At 40.0% G+C, this 27017-nt stretch overlaps 1 protein-coding gene across 2 annotated transcripts in view; it reads right to left on the bottom strand.

Annotated features, from left to right (window-relative positions):
* Positions 1–27017, bottom strand: part of MARCHF2 (membrane associated ring-CH-type finger 2) — a 112154-nt gene that overhangs the window by 68860 nt on the left and 16277 nt on the right. For both annotated transcript variants that reach the window (XM_053703011.1, XM_053703012.1), the window contains exons 3-4: positions 21159–21354; positions 10553–10762 (exon numbers count right to left, since the gene is read on the bottom strand). In XM_053703011.1, the coding sequence (XP_053558986.1) occupies positions 10553–10762; positions 21159–21354 (406 nt within the window). The remainder of the gene's footprint in view (positions 1–10552; positions 10763–21158; positions 21355–27017) is intronic.

Raw genomic sequence — 27017 nt, 5'->3', positions numbered from 1 at the left:
GTATTAAAATATAGACACACCGGGCTAGAATAGCTCATGGACTCTCAAGAAAATAGGATCACTGGACCACTCATTAAAGAGAATTGACTCGCTGGACAAACTCATAAAAGAAAACAGTGCCAATCGAGCATTGAATTTAGTCCATGTTTTTGTATGGTGTTTAACCGGTATGTCCATTTTGCTTAAATTTGAAGGAGAATTCTATTCCTATCACCACCCCTTTTCAGAGGTGGGACATGGTCAATGAGGACAAAGCGAAGATCCGTGGAATTATGTCCAGCCTCTAGAAAATGTCTTGCGACCAGTTGGTTGCTCTTTTGGTCCTTGTTTGCCGCTCTAATAGCCGAACGATGGTTCGCCATCCTTGTACGGGCGTCATCTGATGTTTTGCCCCCATAGAACTTGGCACAGCTGCAACTAAATAGGTAATTGACAAACGTTGTTCATGTTAATCGATGTCTTATCGTAAACTTTTTCTTCTTATGGGGGTGACTGAATGTTGCTCCTGGAAGCATAGAATTGCATGTAGTGCATCCTATGCACCGATAGCCTCCCAATGGCTCGGGTCTGTCTTCATGAGAAGATTCCTCAAACTGGTGTTCCTTTTATAGCCAACCCTTGGTGGTGCCCAATTCGAGAGTGGTAAGTTAGGGTCACCTTGCACAATGTGCCAATGTTGTCGAAGACTCTTCCCAGTCGATCTTAGGTCAGGCGTGTATTTGGTGACAAAAGTCATCCGTGGGTCAGTATCCTCATCTTTCTTTGGATGTGCCAGGCTGGCCGCTATACATTTTTCTTTTACTTGTTTAATGCATCTCGAATTTTAACCCCTATCAAGGAATTACTCATTGCCTCCAGTTGTAGAGATTAGTTGGAATCATCGCTATTGTTCCTAATAACCCTTTTCATTTGGGCTTGCGGTATAGCTTGTAGTAGTGCCGTGGGATGACAGCTGGTGGCACGGTGCAGTGCATTTCTGTCAGTCGATTTCTGGTATAGCATGTTGCCAAGTTTGTTACCCACTTTGTAGATCCGTAGAGCCAAGAAATCTACTGATATGGTGCTATACGTGATCTTCAGCTTCACTGGGATGTCCAATTGGTTCAAAGTTGTAAACCATTCATTGAGGTCCTGTTCCGACCCTGTCCAAATGATGAACAGGTCGTCTATGTACCTTTTGTAGAATGCTACCTCCGTCTTATGTTGTACCTTCATTATTGTGCGTTCAAAATGCTCCATGTACAGGTTTGCCAGGGACGGGGCCACATTAGAGCCCATGGCCGTGCCGGTGATCTGTTGATAGAAGGATTTCTCAAAGCGAAAGTAGTTTAGGGTGAGGCTCAGATCTAGTAGCTCCATTAGATAGTCAACTGGTGGACCAACATACGGGTATTGCAATAGAGTGTCACGGACACATTTCTTGCCATCCTCATGCGGAATTATCGTATAAAGGCTTGTGACATCTGCCAGGAGCAACATTCAGTCACCCCCATAAGAAGAAAAAGTTTACGATAAGACATCGATTAACATGCACAACGTTTGTCAATTACCTATTGAGTTGCAGCTGTGCCAAGTTCTATGTGGGCAAAACATCAGATGACGCCCGTACAAGGATGGTGAACCATCGTTCGGCCATTAGAGCGGCAATCAAGGACCAGAAGAGCGACCAACTGGTCGCAAGACATTTTCTAGAGGCTGGGACATAATTCCACGGATCTTCGCTTTGTCCTCATTGACCATGTCCCACCTCTGAAAAGGGGTGGTGATAGGAATAGAATTATCCTTCAAATTGAAGCAAAATGGACATACCGGTTAAACACCATACAACCACATGGACTAAATTCAATGCTCGATTGGCACTGTTTTCTTTAATGAGTTTGTCCAGCGAGTCCATTCTCTTTAATGAGTGGTCCAGTGATCCTATTTTTTGAGTCCATGAGCTATTCTAGCCCGGTGTGTCTATATTTTAATACATAGATAGTGTATATCAATGATATTTCCCACTATTGTGAAATATGGTGTACAGTAAATTGTCATCCAGCTGGCAGTGTACATCTCCTAGGATTACTGGGCACTTTACTTATGTATTTATTTATCTTTGCCCTTTAAGCTATGTTTGCCTTTTACACCATATATACTGGGTCCCCTTCTGTGGGTGTTACATGCACCACTTGTTCTTTTTCTACCCAGCATACTTGTTTATTTTATTTTTTTATAGTAATCTTTACATTTGCACATTTTGGTTACATTGTTTAATCAATTTTTATCACATATTTTTTTTTTTTTTATTGTTAACAATTTGTGCATTATGTAGTGTCTCATTGAATGCTGTATAGTGCAGAGGTGTAGCCAGTGCATGCAATCAAGTAATAGTATTGTTTTTGGCACTGTATGTGTTGCTGTCTGTGCATCTAATGTACATGTATGCCCCTATCTTCTCATACTTTGGCGATATGACTAACTCCTGCATCCTGCCTGTATGACAATAACAGCGTGCTTTCCCGACTGACAGCTGTTTTGTTTACAGCTGGTCAGCGAGATGACGCAATAGGCGCCGCCCTCCGTGATACACGTTGGTATTGTGGTCCTCGTCATGAATGCAGCTGCCCTGTTTGTAGGTACTCATTACACGCTTTGTATAGTATATACAATGTATATGATTGTGTGCATATTCTGAAGGTGACCACTACATTGGCCCCCCCTTTGAAAGTAAATGCGTGGATCGTAATTGTGACACTACGGTGTCTGCCTATTTGTATAGGAACGATGTGGGACGTGCCGTTTTTACTATGTACAGTGAGTCAGTATCCATTATGCTAATACCATTATCTCTCTGTGCAGACACTTTTATAACAGACTAAGGTTTTTCCTGCTCTAATATTTCTTTGCTCTGTCACACTCTGTGTTTTGCACTGTTATTAGTACGGTTTGTTTATATGTGATTATATGAGAACTGTTATTGTTCTTATGTCATGAGTTGTCTTGCCTGTCTATTGGGTGAGCGGTGTGGGTGTGTATATTGTTTGGAGAGTTTGCTATGACAACCTTTTGGCGTTTTTTTTCACTCTGGGGGTGGGATTTGTGTTTTATTGGTTGTTGGTTTGTATAAAAATGCATTTCACCTGTACTCTCTGTCTGAGTAAGGGGATACGGTCCCCGAAACGTCACAAATAAAAATAGACATTTAAAAGGACCAGCGAGTGCTGCCATATGTTCATGATATATATATATATATATATATATATATATATATATATATATATATATATATATATATATATATATATATATGTCCTCTTTTAGACTAAACAAAAAAACCAAAAAACATAATTTATGCTTACCTGATAAATTCCTTTCTTCTGTAGTGTGATCAGTCCACGGGTCATCATTACTTCTGGGATATTACTCCTCCCCAACAGGAAGTGCAAGAGGATTCACCCAGCAGAGCTGCATATAGCTCCTCCCCTCTACGTCACTCCCAGTCATTCGACCAAGGACCAACGAGAAAGGAGAAGCCAAGGGTGTAGTGGTGACTGGAGTATAAATTAAAAAATATTTACCTGCCTTAAAAACAGGGCGGGCCGTGGACTGATCACACTACAGAAGAAAGGAATTTATCAGGTAAGCATAAATTATGTTTTCTTCTGTTAAGTGTGATCAGTCCACGGGTCATCATTACTTCTGGGATACCAATACCAAAGCAAAAGTACACGGATGACGGGAGGGATAGGCAGGCTCTTTATACAGAAGGAACCACTGCCTGAAGAACCTTTCTCCCAAAAATAGCCTCCGAGGAAGCAAAAGTGTCAAATTTGTAAAATTTGGAAAAAGTATGAAGCGAAGACCAAGTTGCAGCCTTGCAAATCTGCTCAACAGAGGCCTCATTCTTGAAGGCCCAAGTGGAAGCCACAGCTCTAGTAGAATGAGCTGTAATTCTTTCAGGAGGCTGCTGTCCAGCAGTCTCATAAGCTAAACGAATTATGCTACAAAGCCAAAAAGAAAGAGAGGTAGCAGAAGCCTTTTGACCTCTCCTCTGACCAGAGTAAACGACAAACAGGGAAGACGTTTGTCGAAATTCCTTAGTTGCCTGTAAGTAAAATTTTAGAGCACGGACTACATCCAGGTTGTGCAGTAGACGTTCCTTCTTCGAAGAAGGATTTGGGCACAAAGAAGGAACAACAATCTCTTGATTGATATTCCTGTTAGTGACTACCTTAGGTAAGAACCCAGGTTTAGTACGCAGAACTACCTTATCCGAATGAAAAATCAAATAAGGAGGATCACAATGTAAGGCTGATAATTCAGAGACTCTTCGAGCCGAGGAAATAGCCATTAAAAATAGAACTTTCCAAGATAACAACTTTATATCAATGGAATGAAGGGGTTCAAACGGAACGCCCTGTAAAACATTAAGAACAAGGTTTAAACTCCATGGTGGAGCAACAGTTTTAAACACAGGCTTAATCCTGGCCAAAGCCTGACAAAAAGCCTGGACGTCAGGAACTTCTGACAGACGTTTGTGTAACAGAATGGACAGAGCTGAGATCTGTCCCTTTAATGAACTAGCAGATAAACCCTTTTCTAAACCTTCTTGTAGAAAAGACAATATCCTAGGAATCCTAACCTTACTCCAAGAGTAACCTTTGGATTCACACCAATATAGGTATTTACGCCATATCTTATGGTAAATCCTTCTGGTAACAGGCTTCCTAGCCTGTATTAAGGTATCAATAACTGACTCAGAAAACCCACGTCTTGATAAAATCAAGCATTCAATTTCCGAGAAGTTAGATTTTGATGTTTGAAAGGACCCTGCATCAGAAGGTCCTGTTTCAGAGGTAGAGACCAAGGTGGACAGGATGACATGTCCACCAGGTCTGCATACCAAGTCCTGCGTGGCCATGCAGGTGCTATTAGAATCACTGATGCTCTCTCCTGTTTGATTCTGGCAATCAATCGAGGAAGCATCGGGAAGGGTGGAAACACGTAAGCCATCCTGAAGTCCCAAGGTGCTGTCAGGGCATCTATCAGGACTGCTCCTGGATCCCTGGACCCGTAACGAGGAAGCTTGGCGTTCTGTCGAGACGCCATGAGATCTATTTCTGGTTTGCCCCAACGTCGAAGTATTTGGGCAAAGACCTCCGGATGAAGTTCCCACTCCCCCGGATGAAAAGTCTGACGACTTAAGAAATCCGCCTCCCAGTTCTCCACTCCCGGGATGTGGATTGCTGACAGGTGGCAAGAGTGAGACTCTGCCCAGCGAATTATCTTTGATACTTCCATCATAGCTAGGGAGCTTCTTGTCCCTCCCTGATGGTTGATGTAAGCTACGGTCGTGATGTTGTCCGACTGAAACCTGATGAACCCCCGAGTTGTCAACTGGGGCCAAGCCAGGAGTGCATTGAGAACTGCTCTCAATTCCAGAATGTTTATTGGCAGGAGACTCTCCTCCTGACTCCATTGTCCCTGAGCCTTCAGAGAATTCCAGACGGCACCCCAACCTAGAAGGCTGGCGTCTGTTGTTACAATTGTCCAGTCTGGTCTGCTGAATGGCATCCCCCTGGACAGATGTGGCCGAGAAAGCCACCATAGAAGAGAATTTCTGGTCTCTTGATCCAGATTCAGAGAAGGGGACAAGTCTGAGTAATCCCCATTCCACTGACTTAGCATGCACAGTTGCAGTGGTCTGAGGTGTAAGCGTGCAAAGGGTACTATGTCCATTGCCGCTACCATTAAGCCGATTACCTCCATGCATTGAGCCACTGACGGGTGTTGAATGGAATGAAGGGTGCGGCAAGCACTTTGAAGTCTTGTTAGCCTGTCCTCTGTCAGGTAAATCTTCATTTCTACAGAGTCCCCAGGAAGGGAACTCGTGAGTGGAACGAGTGAACTTTTCTTTTCGTTCACCTTCCATCCATGTGACCTTAGAAATGCCAGTACCAACTCTGTATGAAACTTGGCAGTTTGAAAGCTTGAAGCTTGTATCAGAATGTCGTCTAGGTATGGAGCTACCGAGATTCCCCGCGGTCTTAGAACCGCCAGAAGAGCACCCAGAACCTTTGTGAAGATTCTTGGAGCTGTAGCCAATCCGAATGGAAGAGCCACAAACTGGTAATGCCTGTCTAGGAAGGCAAACCTTAGGTACCGGTAATGATCTTTGTGAATCGGTATGTGAAGGTAAGCATCTTTTAAATCTACAGTGGTCATGTACTGACCCTCTTGGATCATAGGTAAAATTGTCCGAATAGTCTCCATCTTGAACGATGGAACTCTTAGGAATTTGTTTAGTATCTTTAAGTCCAGGATTGGTCTGAAAGTTCCCTCTTTTTTGGGAACCACAAACAGATTTGAGTAAAACCCTTGTCCCTGTTCCGACCGTGGAACTGGATGGATTACTCCCATTAACAAGGGCTCTTGTACGCAGCGTAGAAACGCCTCTTTCTTTGTCTGGATTGTTGACAACCTTGACAGATGAAATCTCTCTCTTGGAGGAGAGTATTTGAAGTCCAGAAGGTATCCCTGAGATATTATCTCTAGCGCCCAGGGATCCTGGACATCTCTTGCCCAAGCCTGGGCGAAGAGAGAAAGTCTGCCCCCCACTAGATCCGATCCCGGATCGGGGGCCCTCAATTCATGCTGTTTTAGGGGCAGCAGCAGGTTTCCTGGCCTGCTTGCCCTTGTTCCAGGACTGGTTAGGTTTCCAGCCTTGTCTGTAGCGAGCAACAGCTCCTTCCTGTTTTGGTGCAGAGGAAGTTGATGCTGCTCCTGCTTTGAAATTACGAAAGGAACAAAAATTAGACTGTCTAGCCTTAACTTTGGCTTTGTCCTGAGGCAGGGCATGGCCTTTACCTCCTGTAATGTCAGCGATAATCTCTTTCAACCCGGGCCCGAATAAGGTCTGCCCTTTGAAAGGTATATTAAGCAATTTAGACTTAGAAGTAACATCAGCTGACCAGGATTTTAGCCACAGAGCCCTGCGTGCCTGAATGGCGAATCCTGAATTCTTCGCCGTAAGTTTAGTTAGATGTACTACGGCCTCCGAAATGAATGAATTAGCTAGTTTAAGGACTCTAAGCCTGTCCGTAATGTCGTCCAGAGTAGCTGAACTAATGTTCTCTTCCAAAGACTCAATCCAGAATGCCGCTGCAGCCGTGACCGGCGCAATGCATGCAAGGGGTTGCAATATAAAACCTTGTTGAACAAACATTTTCTTAAGGTAACCCTCTAATTTTTTATCCATTGGATCTGAAAAAGCACAGCTATCCTCCACCGGGATAGTGGTACGCTTAGCTAAAGTAGAAACTGCTCCCTCCACCTTAGGGACCGTTTGCCATAAGTCCCGTGTGGTGGCGTCTATTGGAAACATTTTTCTAAATATCGGAGGGGGTGAGAACGGCACACCAGGTCTATCCCACTCCTTAGTAACAATTTCAGTAAGTCTCTTAGGTATAGGAAAAACATCAGTACTCGCCGGTACCGCAAAATATTTATCCAACCTACACATTTTCTCTGGTATTGCAACTGTGTTACAATCATTCAGAGCCGCTAACACCTCCCCTAGTAATACACGGAGGTTTTCCAGCTTAAATTTAAAATTTGAAATATCTGAATCCAGTCTGTTTGGATCAGAACCGTCACCCACAGAATGAAGTTCTCCGTCCTCATGTTCTGCCACCTGTGACGCAGTGTCTGACATGGCCCTAATATTATCAGCGCACTCTGTTCTCACCCCAGAGTGATCACGCTTACCTCTTAGTTCTGGTAATTTAGCCAAAACTTCAGTCATAACAGTAGCCATATCCTGTAATGTGATTTGTAATGGCCGCCCAGATGTACTCGGCGCTACAATCTCACGCACCTCCCGAGCGGGAGATGCAGGTACTGACACGTGAGGCGAGTTAGTCGGCATAACTCTCCCCTCGTTGTTTGGTGAAATTTGTTCAATTTGTACAGATTGACTTTTATTTAAAGTAGCATCAATACAGTTAGTACATAAATTTCTATTGGGCTCCACTTTGGCATTGCAACAAATGACACAGGTATCTTCCTCTGAATCAGACATGTTTAACACACTAGCAAATAAACTTGCAACTTGGAATACAATTCTATTAGAATATTATTAAAAACGTACTGTGCCTTTAAGAAGCACAGAAGATCTATGACAGTTGAAAATTAATAAATTGAAACAGTTATAGCCTCAATCCTTGTAAATAACACAACTTTAGCAAAGGTTTAATCCCATTAGCAAAAGACAACTAATTCTGAAAGCAGGAAAAAATTACAGAATAAACGTTTTTTATCTCAGTCAACTATAATCTCACAGCTCTGCTGAGAGAAATTACCTCCCTCAAAATAAGTTTTGAAGACCCCTGAGTTCTGTAGAGATGAACCGGATCATGCAGGAAATACAATGAGCTGCTGACTGAAATTTCTGATGCGTAGCAAAAGCGCAAAAAAACCGCCCCTCCCGCTCACACACAGCAGTGAGAGAGAACAGAAACTGTCAGAAAAAAGATTAAGCAACTGCCAAGTGGAAAAATAGTGCCCAAACATTTATTCACTCAGTACCTCAGCAAATGAAAACGATTTTACATTCCAGCAAAAACGTTAAACATAATTTCTTATTTATTAAAAAGCTTTATGTACTTCTTACAGTGTAATTCTAGTGAAGTACCATTCCCCAGAATACTGAAGTGTAAAGTATACATACATGACATTATATCGGTATGGCAGGATTTTCTCATCAATTCCATTGTCAGAAAATAAAAGCTGCTACATACCTCTATGCAGATTCATCTGCCCGCTGTCCCCTGATCTGAAGTTTACCTCTCCTCAGATGGCCGAGAAACAGCAATATGATCTTAACTACTCCGGCTAAAATCATAGTAAAACTCTGGTAGATTCTTCTTCAAACTCTGCCAGAGAGGTAATAACACACTCCGGTGCTATTTTAAAATAACAAACTTTTGATTGAAGATATAAAACTAAGTATAATCACCATAGTCCTCTCACACATCCTATCTAGTCGTTGGGTGCAAGAGAATGACTGGGAGTGACGTAGAGGGGAGGAGCTATATGCAGCTCTGCTGGGTGAATCCTCTTGCACTTCCTGTTGGGGAGGAGTAATATCCCAGAAGTAATGATGACCCGTGGACTGATCACACTTAACAGAAGAAAAGTATAAAATGACTTATGTCCCGTTGCATTTAATAAAGATTTCCAGAATTGCTCTACCAAGGAGATATTCTACATTTTTAGTGAGAGGCTCACAAGATTTTTATTTTTTTAAAATTAGCAACAAAAATATAGATTTCTATATAAACAAACACCAAAAAGTAGTTATATAATGAAAAAAATGCCACCCACCTATTAGAGCAAAATTGCTATTTAAAGGGATAGAAAGGTCAAAGGTCAGTGTACCATATTTAAACACCACACCTTCTCAGAGAGTCAGCAGTGGCTTATAGGATTTAAACTGACCTCTTAAGGACATGTCACTCTATGCTTCCCCTTTCCTATGTGGCGGAAGATAATGTGTTGTCCTTGTTTGCTTACTCAGTTTTCTTTATTCTCAGGTAGTAAAATGAAAACTGATTGAAGAACCATCTTCAATCTTACCTGTAATTAGTAAGCTCTTTGGAGCAGGGCATTTCCTCTATTTGTGTTGTGCCGTTTTGTGTAATCTGTTTTATGTGCCTGTATTTCTTTTTTTTTTACCATGAATTAGAGTTAAGTGTACCCTGTAGAGTTTGGTAGCACTTCACAAAGACATGATAATAATAGTAATACATTCTTGTATCCAGGATGGCGATGTAACATGTTAATTACATCACACGGTATATGCTTATGTCTTTTACAATGAGGCGGTTAAAGGCAAATTTACTTCCTTATTGCTCATGGTGCAGGAGAGCCAAGATATGTTTCACACAGAATGCGTGACTCCTCATTAGTCTGCCCTATGAAATTAGATATTACATGTCCCTCTAAGATGCAAGTAATTACTGTAAAAATGTAACTCCCCTATAGCTACAAGTGACAACTTATTGAAAGGGGAAAATGCCCTTTTGAAAAAAAGAGTTAATCTGTCAACTAGAATGCATGTGATCCCTTTGATAAACACAAAAATGACCTGCCTCATTGGATACCATGGAGCTTATGGAAAGGTGAAGCATCTGCCTTGGTTTTACTTAGAGGGGATGAAACCAGTAACTTGAGATATTGGGGCCGATTTATCAAGCTGCGATGAGCAGCTGACATGATCAGCTACATCCTATCATGTCCTCTCGCACTATGATAAATATACCCCCTTATCTATTTTGAATTAGGGGGATATGTACTAATTTGCAGCTGGCATTCAGTAGAAACTGGGATTTCATAAATAAATGCATATACAATTTCTATTTTCTCAACATCTTTATTTTGGTGTTTAACAGAACATGAATAGATAGCAAACAAATCCAAAACTTACATAATAGCATTGGTTTTAGTAAATTAAATAATGTATCAGAACTACTCAAAACATGGGAAGAAATGAAAACGAACATTTACTCACCAATGTCCAAAGGACGTAGATTGTAAAAAGTGCAATGGTTAGAGCAATAAGCCCCACAGCCTCTAGTCGGCTGTTAAACTGCAAGTGATCTTGTGCTCCACGTAGACACAACCAGCCAGAGATTGCTGCCAGAGGAGTAATGAATAGGAAACACAACATGTCACAGAATAGTGTCCTCTTTTCATTCCGTGGACCGGGGTCCTTCAGCCACTAATAAAACAAACAACAAAAGTTCAAAGTACTGGGCCAAAATACATTTGAATTCACACACAACACATTGTATAGTAGCTGTGGAATTTCCCCCCCCCCCCCCCCCCCCCAAAACAATTCTAATCAATTACAAGGGCTGCAGTTTGAGTGAGAAAAAAAGCTTCTGAAACAAGGGTATAGTAGCAGGGTTTTCAAGAGGGTTCTTGTGAGGATTTTCAGAGGCCTTCATAGACATTAAAGCTTTAATAATGCCACATTGTTTTAAGTCATTGTAAAATGAATATGCTTAAAGGGACATGAAACCCAAATTGTTTTAATTTCATGATTTAGAAAAAGCATGCAATTTTAAATAACTTTCTAATTTACTTCTATTATCTAATGTGCTTCATTCTCTTGATATCCTTTGCTGAAAAGCATATCTAGATAGTCTCAGTAGCTGCTGATTGGTCGCTACACAGATGCCTTGTGTGATTGGCTCACTCATGTGCATTGCTATTTCTTCAACAAATTATATCTTAAGAATGAAGCAAATTAAATAATAGCAGTAAATTGAAATGTTAAATTGTATTCTCTACCTGAATCATGAAAAACATTTTGGGTTTAGTATCCCTTTAAATTGCAAAATACCTTATTGCAATCATAGCATTTAGATAATCATATTTATTGTAAAAATGTTGTAGTTTAAAAGGTGTGCTTTCAACTATATTTTCAACATTTTAATTAAAACACATTGTTCAATGAACATGTGAACTGAGCATTAACAAGATTATTTAAAAAAAAAATACAAAGAAATGCCACTTAAAAAGATATGGGTGTTCAGTGAGTCCAAGTTGCTCCATTTGAAAAAGTTAGAACATAAATTCCCTTTTTGTTAGGCCTGTCTGCGCAAGGGATGGCTGAAATAAGTTATATGAAAGCTAGACTGCTATCGTTTCAGGGGTTTGCAAACTAAGCAAGAAACTGACATGTTAATGTTTTATATATCTCTCTCTTAAAGAAAAAAACAAACAAAATAGTTTTAAAAACCAAAGTAATCCATTAATTGAAATGGATTTGAAAGACATGAGACCACCACCCCCCTTTTTTTTTAAGTGAGTTGTCTCAAGCATTAATTCGTTTTGGTGTTAAAACAAAAAGGTATTGCTGACGCCTAACTTTCTTCCCCAAACACATTATCTCTCATCAGAAGAGCACATGACCTCTCTATGTTACAAGCCAGAATTTGTTTTAGAGTTTAGCAAACATTTAGCTTCAAATTTTGAACCTCCTGTAATGTCCCAATAAAAGGGTGACCATGACTTTAGCTGTAAATGATCTGCATACGGAGAAACCTACATTTGACCTCTTAACCACAAAAGGGAGTTGCAGGGGACTCCCAAAATATCAGCAGAATGTTGAGGATGGCAAGTAGTATCTGATCACATCGGCTGTCGTGGTTGCTGTATAATCAGCCCAGGCATTGTATTCTTTTTTACATAGACTTTGTGTAAGATAAGCACTGCTGCCGTTGGTACAAAATAAATCTACATAATAAACCCAGTGAAAAATACTGTATATATATATATATATATATATATATATATATATATATATATATATATATATATATATATATATATATATATATATATATATATATATATATATATATTACATACATACATACATACATACACATACATACTATATATATATGTAGCTATACAGAACCAATAAGCAAAAGCAAATAACTAAATCATTTAGGATGAACCCAGTGATTTTATAATGCAAATGTGACATCATTAAATATGCACATACTAGTAAAGCAAAAGACCACATGGTAAGATCTAGGATGATAAATAGTAGATTATAACTTTATGAAGCTGTCAACCAGGTGACTTCCCTGGGATAGCAACAGATCCACCATAGCTTGCAACTGCTGACTAACCCATCAACACCCAAAGTTACCAAAAAAATAGGGACATATATTCCTTTCATGAGCCAGATTCTACTATAAAATTTGTGTCGCTCACGTGTTATTCTTTGTTGTAGAGACACCTAGAGTGCACGTTTGAAGCACTACATGACAGTTAATAGTGCTGCCATCTAATGTTCTTGCCAACGTATAACATTATTGCAAAACTGCTGCCATATAGTGCTGCAGACACGTGCACGAACTTACCTTCCTGCTTTTCAACAAAGGATAACAAGAAAACAAAGACAATTTGATAATAGAAGTAAACTGGAAAGTTATTTAAGATTGTATGTTCTATCTGAATCACACACAAAAATTGGGGTTTAAGCCCATTTAAGAGTAAATAGTTGGTTTATTGTAAAACCATATAGAGGCTTAGCCATAATCAATAATCAACAATGCTTAACCCCCCCTCTGTCCCCTGTTTTGACAAACTATTTTACTTCATTCTCTTTTTTGTAAATGTATAAAGTACTTAAAGGGACAGTCTACACCAGAATTTTTAATGTTTTAAAAGATAGATAATCCCTTTATTACCCATTCCCTAGTTTTCCATAACCAACACAGTTATATTAATATACTTTTTACCTCTGATTATCTTGTATCTAAGCTACTGCAAACTGCCCTCTTTTTTCAGTTCTTTTGACAGACTTGCATCTTAGCCAATCAGTGCTGACTCCTATGTAACTCCACGTGCCTGAGCAGTGTTATCTATATGACACACATGAACCAACACCCTCTAGTGGTGAAAAACTGTCAAAATGCATTCAGATAAGAGGTGGCCTTCAAGGTCTAAGAAATTAGCATATGAACCTCCTAGGTTTAGCTTTCAACTAAGAATACCAAGAGAATAAAGCAAAATTGGTGCTAAAAGTAAATTGGAAAGTTGCTTAAAATTACATGCCGTATCTGAATCATGAAAGTTTTGAACTAGACTGTCCCTTTAAGAGAAGAAGATGCTGTCCACTTGAATCAAGAAACAAAATATGAAAAATGTATCATACAAAATGTTTTCTTTTTTTAAGTTTGTTGAAATTTACTTGATGCACTTATGTTTAGTAGTGAATGTTTTGGAATATGAAAGTAGCCTTTAGCATTTGTTCATTAATATAGTTTTTAAAGATGGTCTGATTACAAAAAAGTATAGGTATGTGTATATTATTCCCTCATTCACTTCCAATTACTATTATGAAGTTGTTTTTAGTAGTAAAAAATGTGACTTTAGGGTTGTTAGCAAAATACCTCAATATAGAGAGAGTGATGTCAATGATGAGATCATATGCATTTTTCCAAAACCATCTTCTTTAAGGTGTTTTTGAAAGCGACTTGTGTTGCTATAGCAACACTTTGTATACAGGTGGATTAGCAGCTTTTTGAAATTGTCACTTAAAGGCGTGAATACAGAAGTGTGCAGAAGTGAGAAAAATAGTTTCTAAAATGAGGCATAGAATCTGCAGTACACACATTTTAGTGACAGACAAAAATAAATAAATAAAAGTCCAAAAATATTTCACAACTCTGTAATCATTGTTAAAGTGAATGTAAAGTTTCATCAAGTAGTGCCCGGTTTTTAAAAATACTATTAAAAACAGGGGCACTTTCATTGATGAATCTTTACATTGCACCATATTTGTAGAAATACTTACCTCTTCGTCTTGAAAGCCACTCCAGCACTTCGTCAGCCCGTCGCAAGTCTCTTCCTACGTCAGCAATGACGATTCCGGCATCCTCCAATCACGCCTTTTCCCCCGGGGGAAGCATTGCCTAAAGCAACGCCGTGACTGGAGGAAGGCCGGCATCGTCATTTCTAACGTAGGAAGAGGCTTGCGGTGGGCGGGGTAAGTAACATCATTAGCGATCCGGCTTTCAAGACGAAGAGGTAAGTATTTCTACAAATATGATGCAATGTAAAGTTTCATCAATAAAAGTGCCCCTGTTTTTAATAGTATTTTTAAAAAAACATAATTTATGCTTACCTGATAAATTCCTTTCTTCTGTAGTGTGATCAGTCCACGGGTCATCATTACTTGTGGGATATTAACTGCTCCCCTACAGGAAGTGCAAGAGGATTCACCCAGCAGAGTTGCTATATAGCTCCTCCCCTCTACGTCACCTCCAGTCATTCGACCAAGGACCAACGAGAAAGGAGAAGCCAAGGGTGTAGTGGTGACTGGAGTATAATTTAAAAAATATTTACCTGCCTTAAAAAACAGGGCGGGCCGTGGACTGATCACACTACAGAAGAAAGGAATTTATCAGGTAAGCATAAATTATGTTTTCTTCTGTTAAGTGTGATCGGTCCACGGGTCATCATTACTTGTGGGATACCAATACCAAAGCAAAAGTACACGGATGACGGGAGGGATAGGCAGGCTCTTTATACAGAAGGAACCACTGCCTGAAGAACCTTTCTCCCAAAAATAGCCTCCGAGGAAGCAAAAGTGTCAAATTTGTAAAATTTGGAAAAAGTATGAAGCGAAGACCAAGTTGCAGCCTTGCAAATCTGTTCAACAGAGGCCTCATTCTTAAAGGCCCAAGTGGAAGCCACAGCTCTAGTGGAATGAGCTGTAATTCTTTCAGGAGGCTGCTGTCCAGCAGTCTCATAAGCTAAACGAATTATGCTACGAAGCCAAAAAGAGAGAGAGGTAGCAGAAGCTTTTTGACCTCTCCTCTGACCAGAGTAAACGACAAACAGGGAAGACGTTTGTCGAAAATCTTTAGTTGCCTGTAAATAAAATTTAAGGGCACGAACTACATCCAGATTGTGCAAAAGACGTTCCTTCCTCGAAGAAGGATTTGGGCACAAGGATGGAACAACAATCTCCTGATTGATATTCCTGTTAGTGACTACCTTAGGTAAGAACCCAGGCTTAGTACGCAGAACTACCTTATCCGAGTGAAAAATCAAATAAGGAGAATCACAATGTAAGGCTGATAACTCAGAGACTCTTCAAGCCGAGGAAATAGCCATTAAAAATAGAACTTTCCAAGATAACAACTTTATATCAATGGAATGAAGGGGTTCAAACGGAACACCCTGTAAAACGTTAAGAACAAGGTTTAAACTCCATGGTGGAGCCACAGCTTTAAACACAGGTTTAATCCTGGCCAAAGCCTGACAAAAAGCCTGAACGTCTGGAACTTCTGACAGACGCTTGTGTAACAGAATGGACAGAGCTGAGATCTGTCCCTTTAAGGAACTAGCGGATAACCCCTTTTCTAAACCTTCTTGTAGAAAAGACAATATCCTAGGAATCCTAACCTTACTCCAAGAGTAACCTTTGGATTCGCACCAATATAGGTATTTACTCCATATTTTATGGTAAATCTTTCTGGTGACAGGCTTCCTAGCCTGTATTAAGGTATCAATAACTGACTCAGAAAAACCACGCTTTGATAAGATCAAGCGTTCAATTTCCAAGCAGTCAGCTTCAGAGAAGTTAGATTTTGATGTTTGAAAGGACCCTGAATCAGAAGGTCCTGTTTCAGAGGTAACGACCAAGGTGGACAGAATGACATGTCCACCAGATCTGTATACCAAGTCCTGCGTGGCCATGCAGGCGCTATTAGAATCACTGATGCTTTCTCCTGCTTGATTCTGGCAATCAATCGAGGAAGCATCGGGAAAGGTGGAAACACATAAGCCATCCTGAAGGTCCATGGTGCTGTCAAGGCATCTATCAGGACCGCTCCCGGATCCCTGGATCTGGACCCGTAGCGCGGAAGCTTGGCGTTCTGTCGAGACGCCATGAGATCTATCTCTGGTTTGCCCCAACGTGGAAGTATTTGGGCAAAGACCTCTGGATGAAGTTCCCACTCCCCCGGATGAAAAGTCTGACGACTTAAGAAATCCGCCTCCCAGTTCTCCACTCCCGGGATGTGGATTGCAGACAGGTGGCAAGAGTGAGACTCTGCCCAGCGAATTATCTTCGATACTTCCATCATTGCTAGGGAGCTTCTTGTCCCTCCCTGATGGTTGATATAAGCTACAGTCGTGATGTTGTCCGACTGGAACCTGATGAACCCCCGAGTTGCTAACTGGGGCCAAGCCAGAAGAGCATTGAGGACTGCTCTCAATTCCAGAATGTTTATTGGAAGAAGACTCTCCTCCTGATTCCATAGTCCCTGAGCCTTCAGAGAATTCCAGACAGCGCCCCAACCTAGTAGGCTGGCGTCTGTTGTTACAATTGACCAGTCTGGCCTGCTGAATGGCATTCCCCTGGACAGATGTGGCCGATAAAGCCACCATAGAAGAGAATTTCTGGTCTCTTGAATGGAATGAAGGACACAGCATGCATTTTGAAGTTTTGTTAACCTGTCCTCTGTCAGGTAAATCTTCATTTCTACAGAATCTATCAGAGTCCCCAGGAAGGGAACTCTTGTGAGTGGAAAGAGAGAACTTTTCTCTTCGTTCACTTTCCATCCATGCGACCTTAGAAATGCCAGTACTATCTCTGTATGAGATTTGGCAGTTTGAAAGCTTGAAGCTTGTATCAGTATGTCGTCTAAGTACGGAGCTACTGAAATTCCTCGCGGTCTTAGTACCGCCAGAAGAGTGCCCAGAACCTTTGTGAAGATTCTTGGAGCCGTAGCCAGTCCGAATGGAAGAGCTACAAACTGGTAATGCCTGTCTAAAAAGGCAAACCTTAGATACCGGTAATGACTTCTGTGAATCGGTATGTGAAGGTAAGCATCCTTTAAATCCACTGTGGTCAAGTACTGACCCTCTTGGATCATGGGCAAAATTGTTCGAATAGTTTCCATCTTGAACGATGGAACTCTTAGGAATTTGTTTAGGATCTTTAAATCCAAGATTGGCCTGAAGGTTCCCTCTTTTTGGGAACTACAAACAGATTTGAGTAAAACCCTTGTCCTTGTTCCAACCGCGGAACTGGATGGATCACTCCCATTAATAAAAGATCTTGTACGCAGCGTAAAAACGCTTCCTTCTTTGTTAGGTTTGTTGACAACCTTGACAGATGAAATCTCCCTCTTGGGGGAGAGGATTTGAAGTCCAGAAGGTATCCCTGAGATATGATCTCTAACACCCAGGGATCCTGAACATCTCTTGCCCAAGCCTGGGCGAAGAGGGAAAGTCTGCCCCCCACTAGATCCGGTCCCGGATCGGGGGCCCTCAATTCATGCTGTCTTAGGGGCAGCAGCAGGTTTTCTGGCCTGTTTGCCCCTGTTCCAGGACTGGTTAGGTTTCCAGCCTTGTCTGTAGCGAGCAACAGCTCCTTCCTGTTTTGGTGCAGAGGAAGTTGATGCTGCTCCTGCTTTGAAATTACGAAAGGAACGAAAATTGGACTGTCTAGCCTTGGCTTTGGCCTTGTCCTGAGGCAGGGCATGACCTTTACCTCCTGTAATGTCATCAATAATCTCTTTCAAGCCGGGCCCGAATAAGGTCTGCCCTTTGAAAGGAATATTAAGCAATTTAGATTTAGACGTAACATCAGCTGACCAGGATTTTAGCCACAGAGCTCTGCGTGCCTGAATGGCGAATCCTGAATTTTTAGCCACAAGTTTAGTTAAATGTACTACGGCATCTGAAATAAATGAATTAGCTAACTTAAGGAATTTAAGTTTGTGTGTGATGTCATCTAGTGTGGATGATTGAAGTGTCTCTTCCAGAGACTCAAACCAAAATGCTGCTGCAGCCGTGACAGGCGCAATACATGCAAGAGGTTGCAATATAAACCCTTGTTGAACAAACATTTTCTTAAGGTAACCCTCTAATTTTTTATCCATTGGATCTGAAAAAGCACAGCTATCCTCCACTGGGATAGTGGTACGCTTAGCTAAAGTAGAAACTGCTCCCTCCACCTTAGGGACCATTTGCCATAAGTCGTGTGGCGGCGTCTATTGGAAACATTTTTCTGAATATAGGAGGGGGTGAGAAAGGCACACCGGGTCTATCCCACTCCTTAGTAACAATGTCAGTAAGTCTCTTAGGTATAGGAAAAACGTCAGTACTCGTCGGTACCGCAAAATATTTATCCAACCTACACATTTTTTCTGGGATTGCAACTGTGTTACAATCATTCAGAGCCGCTAATACCTCCCCTAGTAACACACGGAGGTTCTCAAGCTTAAATTTAAAATTTTAAATGTCTGAGTCCAGTTTATTTGGATCAGAACCATCACCCACAGAATGAAGCTCTCCGTCTTCACGTTCTGCAAACTGTGACGCAGTATCAGACATGGCCCTTGCATTATCAGCGCACTCTGTTCTCATCCCAGAGTGATCACGTTTACCTCTTAGTTCTGGTAGTTTAGCCAAAACTTCAGTCATAACAGTAGCCATATCTTGTAATGTGATTTGTAATGGCCGCCCAGATGCACTCGGCGCTACAATATCACGCACCTCCTGAGCGGGAGATGCAGGTACTGACACGTGAGGCGAGTTAGTCGGCATAACTCTCCCCTCGTTGTTTGGTGAAATTTGTTCAATTTGTACAGATTGACTATTTTTTAAAGTAGCATCAATACATTTAGTACATAAATTTCTATTGGGCTCCACTTTGGCATTAACACATATAGCACAGAGATATTCCTCTGAATCAGACATGTTTAACACACTAGCAAATAAACAGCAACTTGGAAATACTTTTCAAAGTAATTTACAAATAATATGAAAACGAACTGTGCCTTTAAGAAGCACAGAAAATATTATAACAGATAAAATAATTAAGTTATAGCATCAATCTTTGTCAGAATATACAGTTTTAGCAAAGGATTGTTCCCCTCAGCAAATGATAACTAACCCAGGCAGCAGAAAAAAATACACAAATAAACGTTTTTTATATCACAGTCAATACCCTCAGCACAGCTCTGCTGTGAATGATTACTTCCCTCAAAAAAGACTCTTGAGATCCCTGAACTCTGTAGAGATGAACCGGATCATGCAGGAAGAAAATGAACCTCTGACTGAGTTTTTCTGATGCATAGTGAAAGCACCAAAATGGCCCCTCCCCCACACACATAACAGTGAGAGGGATCAGTGAACTGCTCTAATTTAAATCAAAACTATTGCCAAGTGGAAAAAAAGTGCCCAAAACATTTTTTCACCCAGTACCTCAGAGAAAAAAACGTTTTTACATGCCAGCAAAAAAACGTTTTACCTCAATAATTAATTGTCATTTAAAACCTATTGCAAGTCCCTGCAAAATAGGTTAAGTCTATGTATACAGTTTAAAAGCCAGAGAAGTACCATTTCCCAGAAAACTGAAGTGTAAAATATACATACATGACAGCCTGATATCAGCTACATCTACTGCATTCAAGGCTGAGTTTACATTATAAGGGTATGGCAGGATTTTCTCATCAATTCCATGTCAGAAAATAATAAACTGCTACATACCTCTTTGCAGATTAATCTGCCTGCTGTCCCCTGATCTGAAGTTTACCTCTCCTCAGATGGCCGAGAAACAGCAATATGATCTTAACTACTCCGGCTAAAATCATAGAAAAACTCAGGTAGATTCTTCTTCAAATTCTACCAGAGAAGGAATAACACACTCCGGTGCTATTATAAAATAACAAACTTTTGATTGAAGATATAAAAACTAAATATATCACCATAGTCCTCTCACACATCCTATCTAGTCGTTGGGTGCAAGAGAATGACTGGGGGTGACGTAGAGGGGAGGAGCTATATAGCAACTCTGCTGGGTGAATCCTCTTGCACTTCCTGTAGGGGAGCAGTTAATATCCCACAAGTAATGATGACCCGTGGACTGATCACACTTAACAGAAGAAACGGGCACTACTTGATGAAACTTTACATTCACTTTAAGCTTTAAATAAAACTGACATCATTTAAAAAAAAACAAAAAACATTTTTTGCAAGTCTATTGGGGAGGAATGGAAGGAAATCCTAGCAAGATACCTGTATTTAGATTTGCCTCAATTTTTCTCAATATAATTCTTATTTTCAAATTTTATTGTGACAGCAGATAGGATTTTTTTTTTTTTTTACTAAAGGCAAATCCTTACGCTTGTTCCACAAGCAGTCAGCAAGAGAGGGTTCAGTGAACATATTAAAAAAACATGAAACCCAAATTTCTTTCATAATTCAGATAGAGCATGCAATTGTAAAAGACTTTCCAATTTATTTCCATTATCAAATTTACTCTCTTCTCTTGCTATCCTTCGTTGCAAAGAATAGCCAGGTAGGCTCAGGGGTTTCTAAGTCCTACTACTGGGAGCTAGTTGCTTATGGGTGGCTGCACATACATGCCACTTGTCATTGGTTTACCTGATGTGCTCAGCTAGCTCCCAGTAGTGCATTTCTGCTCCTTCAACAAAGGACACCAATGTCCCTTTAAAACTACTTAAACAACAATTTAAAAAAAAAAAAAAGTGAGAGTCATATTTGTGAGGTTGCAAAAGGAATTGTGGTGACATTTTACCACAGGAATAATGACACACACATTGTTTTACCTCTGTGACAGGCCGTGGTCGTCTTTCAACTGCAAACTCTGTGTGACACAATTCACAGTAATTTGTGTTCGAAGAGGAAAGCCATTTTTCCAGACAACTCTTATGCACAGTTCCCAGGGTGCCTGTACAGTCGCAAGGAGACAATAATCTCTCCCCATTGCCGCCCTCATGGCATATTCGACAGATTGGACCATCACTAAAAGAATAAATAAAATAAATAAATCACAGCCAATTTTAAATGAAATTATGCAAAATGACAAAAACAAGCAAGTGTTCTGTTAATATATTGCAGTAAGCATGGGAAAAAGACAACACAGCTTTTATTTACTGAGTCAAACTCCCCAAGGGTATTTCATGGAAGAGTATAGCGCAAACTCACTGACCCCCTATTCCAAAAAACTTGACTTGAAAACATATTCAACTTTATTTTTTTTTTTATTGCAAGCCAAATAAAACTACAGGTAAAATATATATATATATATATATATATATATATATATATATATATATATATATATATATATATATATATATACACAAAAATGTAATTGGCTACCAGCATACCAGCAGTAGATATTCTCACCACAGCTTCCTAAGAGCAGATATAAAATTTACTTTTATTTCCTTACAACATATTTACTAAAATGTAAGTATGCAGTCTAAAAAAAACACAGTACAGTATATCATACCAATCTGTTTACACTCTAAGATTATCCCAAGTGCAACATACATACATTCAAAACTAACATCATCTATTGTGCAGGGTGAATTCAAGATAGTGTTGCCTTCTTAATTTGAAAGTTCAGCTTTTATTTTCACATTTACAAATTGACAAGCAAAATACTGTGACTTCAGTTCCCACATTTCTCCTGCAGTAATCAATTAACAGTTCTATCTAAACTGGAGATCTTCCTAACATAATCACTGTAGTTGTCTCAACTCCAGTAACGAGTCTGGATTGGCTCTTTTAAAACAATGCTAGTATTGGATGGAGTTTGAATATTGAAAAACAACTGCAGCAAACAAGGTGTTAATAAAGCCAAAAAAAACACATCACACTCACATAATGTTACTTTATTGCAAGACTGCAGAAAAAAGTTGTAAAAAAGTTGTTTGTTTTTTTAAAAAGGATGTCCTAAGCTAATCAGTATTTAAAGGGACAGTAAACTTAGGCATTAATGCTACATACATCTGAAAATGAAATATTTAAACCCCATAGCTTTACTTACCGTATATTCATGTCATGAGTTCATTGTCCACTCACACCATTGAACAAAATGTAGCGCACTCCTGCGCTGGATAAATAGCAAATAGTTTTACAGGTAATTGCCATTTCTATAATAAACACTTGCGGGGCGGGAGACCACTTATTTGAAAGAAGTAAATCCCCTTTCTTCAGAAGTCTTGTAGCCGTCACCCTCCAAACACATTAGGGAGTGATTTTCCTTTTAAGATGGGGTAGGAGACACTTCACTGGAAAGAGTCCCCCTTCTCATTTTTTTTTTTTTTTTTTTTTTTTTTACACGTGATCACACTTACCATGATGAAGGGCATTAAATCAGAGGGGGACAGTAGCTCTGTAAAAGCTCCGTCACCTAAAATGCTATTCTTTGGTTCTGGTTCAGCAAATTATGTGCTGCTGAGCTCTGCACTCCAGTCCCACAGCTGCTGGCTGTGGTTTTTTCGCGTCTTACCCCAATTTCTGCGGCTGCTATCTGGATAGCTTGAGTCATCGCTTCTGGAACCTATACAGCGTCACTTCATCCCGCTGTTATGACAAACAAGTCAGTTAGAAGGACCTATGATCCGGCTTAGTTGTTACAATAGTCGACCTAATTGCTACAAAACCCAGCTTAACTCTCTAAACAGCTTTCTACTATCGGCCATCCCTCATCTCCAGCAGAGCTTGCGGGAGACGAGGCAAGAGCAGTGCAAAGTCCGCTGTACAACTGAAAGATACTCTGTCTCTCCCTGCGCCCCAGTGGGGATATATTTAATTCTTGCTCCCGGCTTTCCTACCTGCCTCTACTGCTGCCGCGCCTGTTGAAACCTAGTCCTGGGTGGACACTGCATCCTACCTGAAGTAGTCATCTGCGGTCTCTCCGGGATTTCCTGGGATCCTACTCACTCTTTGGCGGCTGCCTTCCCTCCTCTCCCACCAGTGCTGCGTGAGAGGAGATGAACACTGGGCTGGCCCTGGCAGAAGATCGGAGGGACACGTTTTGGGTCACGTCTTGTTTCTTGGGGATTTTCGTTTAAGCCCTTCTCCCTCCCCTCCCACCGCTGCTGCGTGAGAGGAGGTGAGACCGACTTTGGCTACGCTCAGAGCTTTGGAGCACGGGATTGTGCAGCAGGGAGTCCTCCGTGTCCCTCTTTGGATCAGTGTGTCCCCCCGCAGGAAGTCTCAGCAAGTGTTCATCTACGGCAGGCGGGCGGCATGGGAGGAGGCGAGTCTTACAGACTTTGACTTGTTTTTTTTTTTTTTGGAAGGAAAGGTCTGTCATTGTAAAATCGCTCAGGGTGCGCAGAAGGTAGTAGTTGGAGTAAACTGCTTGACAAGTGGGGAACCAAGCATAGGAGTACACTATACTTGCATCACAAATAAGGCCTAAAACATACAGGGGCTATTCTGAGGAATTGTGTGCTGGGCTATATGGTGTTAAAATTTCTCTTACAACCGCATAAGTAAAGGGAAGCGCAGAAGAAAGCAAAGAAGAAAATAAAAGAAACATTGTAGCATAAGCATCATTGCTAGCGGGCTGAGAGCTATTTTTCTAACAATGTGTGGCCTCTGTACATAAAGAATGTAGCTCAGCACCCTCAAAAACGTTAGAGTGCACAAATAAGATCTTTGCACTTATTGAGAAAATACTGCCAATTAGATGGACCAATCTGAGCAAAGCTCTACATGATATATACAGGCAAAGAAGAGTTTCTCATTTTAATAGTCCAAACATCTCTAAAATCTAAGAACAGAAAATTGTATCAATTAAAACTCCATTTATTTGGTCTGGGACATTTATTAGGCCGCTAAGTATATCTGCTTGATAGTGTGGAAAATGTTTTCTTTTCTTTTTTCTGGTTTTTGTTTCTTTTAAAGAGGAGTAAGAGAGGGGGGAAAAAAGGAAGAGAAAAAAAAAAATTTGTTTAGAATAAACTTTGGCTTATACTTGGTTCTCAAAATTTGGGATGTAGCACTATTAAAATATATATAATTTAGGAAAAGAAGTATTAGGAAAGAGAAGTTACTCAATGTAGAAACAGCGTTCACTCACGGTCAAACAACAACTGCATTTAATTGATAACTTTATAGCCTTTTATCTAGGTTCTGCAAATAATATTTTGTAAAGGACCTAATTCTAAAGGCCCAGTAAATGCAATAAGGAAATTGTGTTCTTATTGGCAACTCCTGTTTTTGTATGGGAAGCAGTAGGATTTTCATATATGTAGCTGCTTTATCCTTCTATTATACAAATGTACAATCCCTAGGGGCTCACACCGGGGAGTCTAGATATCTAGAGATACAATTTTTATAGAATCTGATAATGTACCCAGGGGATCACTGTCACTAGCTGCAAGCAGTCCAGCATAATTATTACTGGTTCCTAAAGAATCGCATAACTCAACATATTTTCTCTAGAGAGTGCTTGTTTTGTACTCCCTTAAAGATAACTTATTTAAATTGTAGCATGTTAAGCAAACCCACATTGGTTGTTAGAGGAGTTGCAGTAAATTCTTTAAAAACTTCGTAGAACTACTAGAGTCATACACAAAGGAATTAGTCTTTAGCAATTCCATAAGATACGGATGAGTTAACATCATTTTTTTTTTTTTCATAGATATTGTGAAGTATTATATTCCATTAGAAATCCCCTCTTCTTATTAAAAATAGGAGAGGGATAGGGCCGATTTAGTGGTAAACATAATTTCTGCAGCCTGATTCTGCTTTCTACTCTTTTTAAGATAATAATCTTATAGAAGGATATGCTTATAAGATAGCACTTGCAGACATAAGACTCGCAGTAAACACCATAGCTTAAAGCACAACAATTGAGAGTAATTTATAAAGGATTTAGTCTTCATTGCGATTAATAGACTTGAAGGAGAAAATTATTGCAACCTTAGCATCTTGGGCAATATACGCTTACTCGTCGTCTCCCCCATAACTGAAAAAGAGAATTTTCTTATATCTCACTCTTATTTTTTCTTCCCTTTTTTTTTTTTTGTTTGTTCCCCCTTCTACACTGAATTGATTCTCCACAATTTTGGCACAATTTACACTCCACAAAGGGGGTTATTACCCCCTTCTCTCCAGTCACGATTTTGCTAAGTGGGTATACATTACCCATTCTATTCTCACGCCCTCTGGGCTTTCCTCTTTTACCATTCAATAGATTATTCTACTTTTTTCACAATTCTCATCGTTATCCTTTGAATTATCCATTTATATATGGACAAATACCTTCACAGTCACCCCAAAACTTCTCCTTCAGCTATGGCAGGGAGACAAAGAGATAAAAAGAACAAAGCTGCTCTTGAAACTTCGACAGATGCACAATTACTTACTCTTAATCCCTCAGTTCTGACTGAGCCACTAGATACTAAATCACTAGTTGTAAGCATTTCTGAAGCCCTAGCTCCTAAACTTGATATCCTAAAACATGAGATTAAACAAGATATTGCAGCTTTATCTAATGAAGTAAAACAATTTGCTCATAGACACTCTGAGGCTGAGCAAAGAATTTCAGATCTTGAGGATCTCACTATGACCCATAAAACTATTCTTGAATCTACAAACATCACACTCCTGAAGATGCAGAGTAAAATAGAAGATTTAGAGGATATATCAAGAAGAAAAAAACCTAAAAGTCATAGGGGTCCCAGAGGAAAAACAATTTGAAGATCTAGATAGGCTGCTTACAATTACATTACCCCGGTTACTTCAGATCCCAGAACCTCATCCCCAGATAGTCATTGAAAGGGCTCATAGGATAGGCTCATCTACCTCAAATAAAACGAACACAAGACCAAGGCCAATCATTGCAAAGGTCCTAAACTTTCAACACAAAGTCACAATGCTTCAAGCTTTTCGTAAACACCAACCTAGGCAATGCAAAAATTCTCATGTTTCAGGATTACTCGGTAGAAACAGCCACAAAAAGGTGGGAGCTTGCTCCATTCTGTACAAAATGTATAAAACAAGCTGCACGGGCAACCTTACTCTACCCAGCAAGGCTGAAACTGTCGATAGATGGCCGCACACATCTTATCGAATCAGCGAAAGATGCAGGAATATTTTATGCTGAGACTTATCCCTCAGGATAAAATTTAAAAGTGTGATAAAACAATGTAGATAAATAAACCCTGATTGCTATAAATGACTAGATCTTCTGAACATAAGGGTTGGGAGGGAAGTAGGGGTAAACTTCCTCTGATTGTTCTATATTGGGGTACTGTTTTAGGCTCAATGTTTCTCTCTTTTCTTTCCTTTTTTTTCTGCTTTGTTTTGACTTATATTATTAGAAGATGGCTACGGAGAGTAATTTTAAATTGACCTCTTGGAATATAGGAGGCCTCACATCTCCTATTAAATGAAAACTAATACTGTCCCATTTAAGGAAAAGTAATACTGATATTGCATTCCTGCAAGAAACCCACTTAAAACCTGAGGAAGTTCTTAAGCTTAAAATCTCCAGTGTCAAGGAAGCGCTATTCTCTTCCACCTCAAAGAGAAAAAGCGGAGTAGAATCCTTTTGGGGAAAAATATCTCATATGAAGTTATACACGTAGCTACAGACCACGAGGGGAGGTATCTAATGGCAAAAATTAAGATATCCAAAATATTGTATACATTTTGTA

The sequence above is a fragment of the Bombina bombina genome, chromosome 2 (genome assembly GCF_027579735.1).
Source record: "Bombina bombina isolate aBomBom1 chromosome 2, aBomBom1.pri, whole genome shotgun sequence".
Lineage (NCBI taxonomy): Eukaryota > Metazoa > Chordata > Amphibia > Anura > Bombinatoridae > Bombina > Bombina bombina.
The sequence above is the reverse complement of the archived record's forward strand: the minus strand, read 5'-3'. Positions and strand labels throughout refer to the sequence as shown.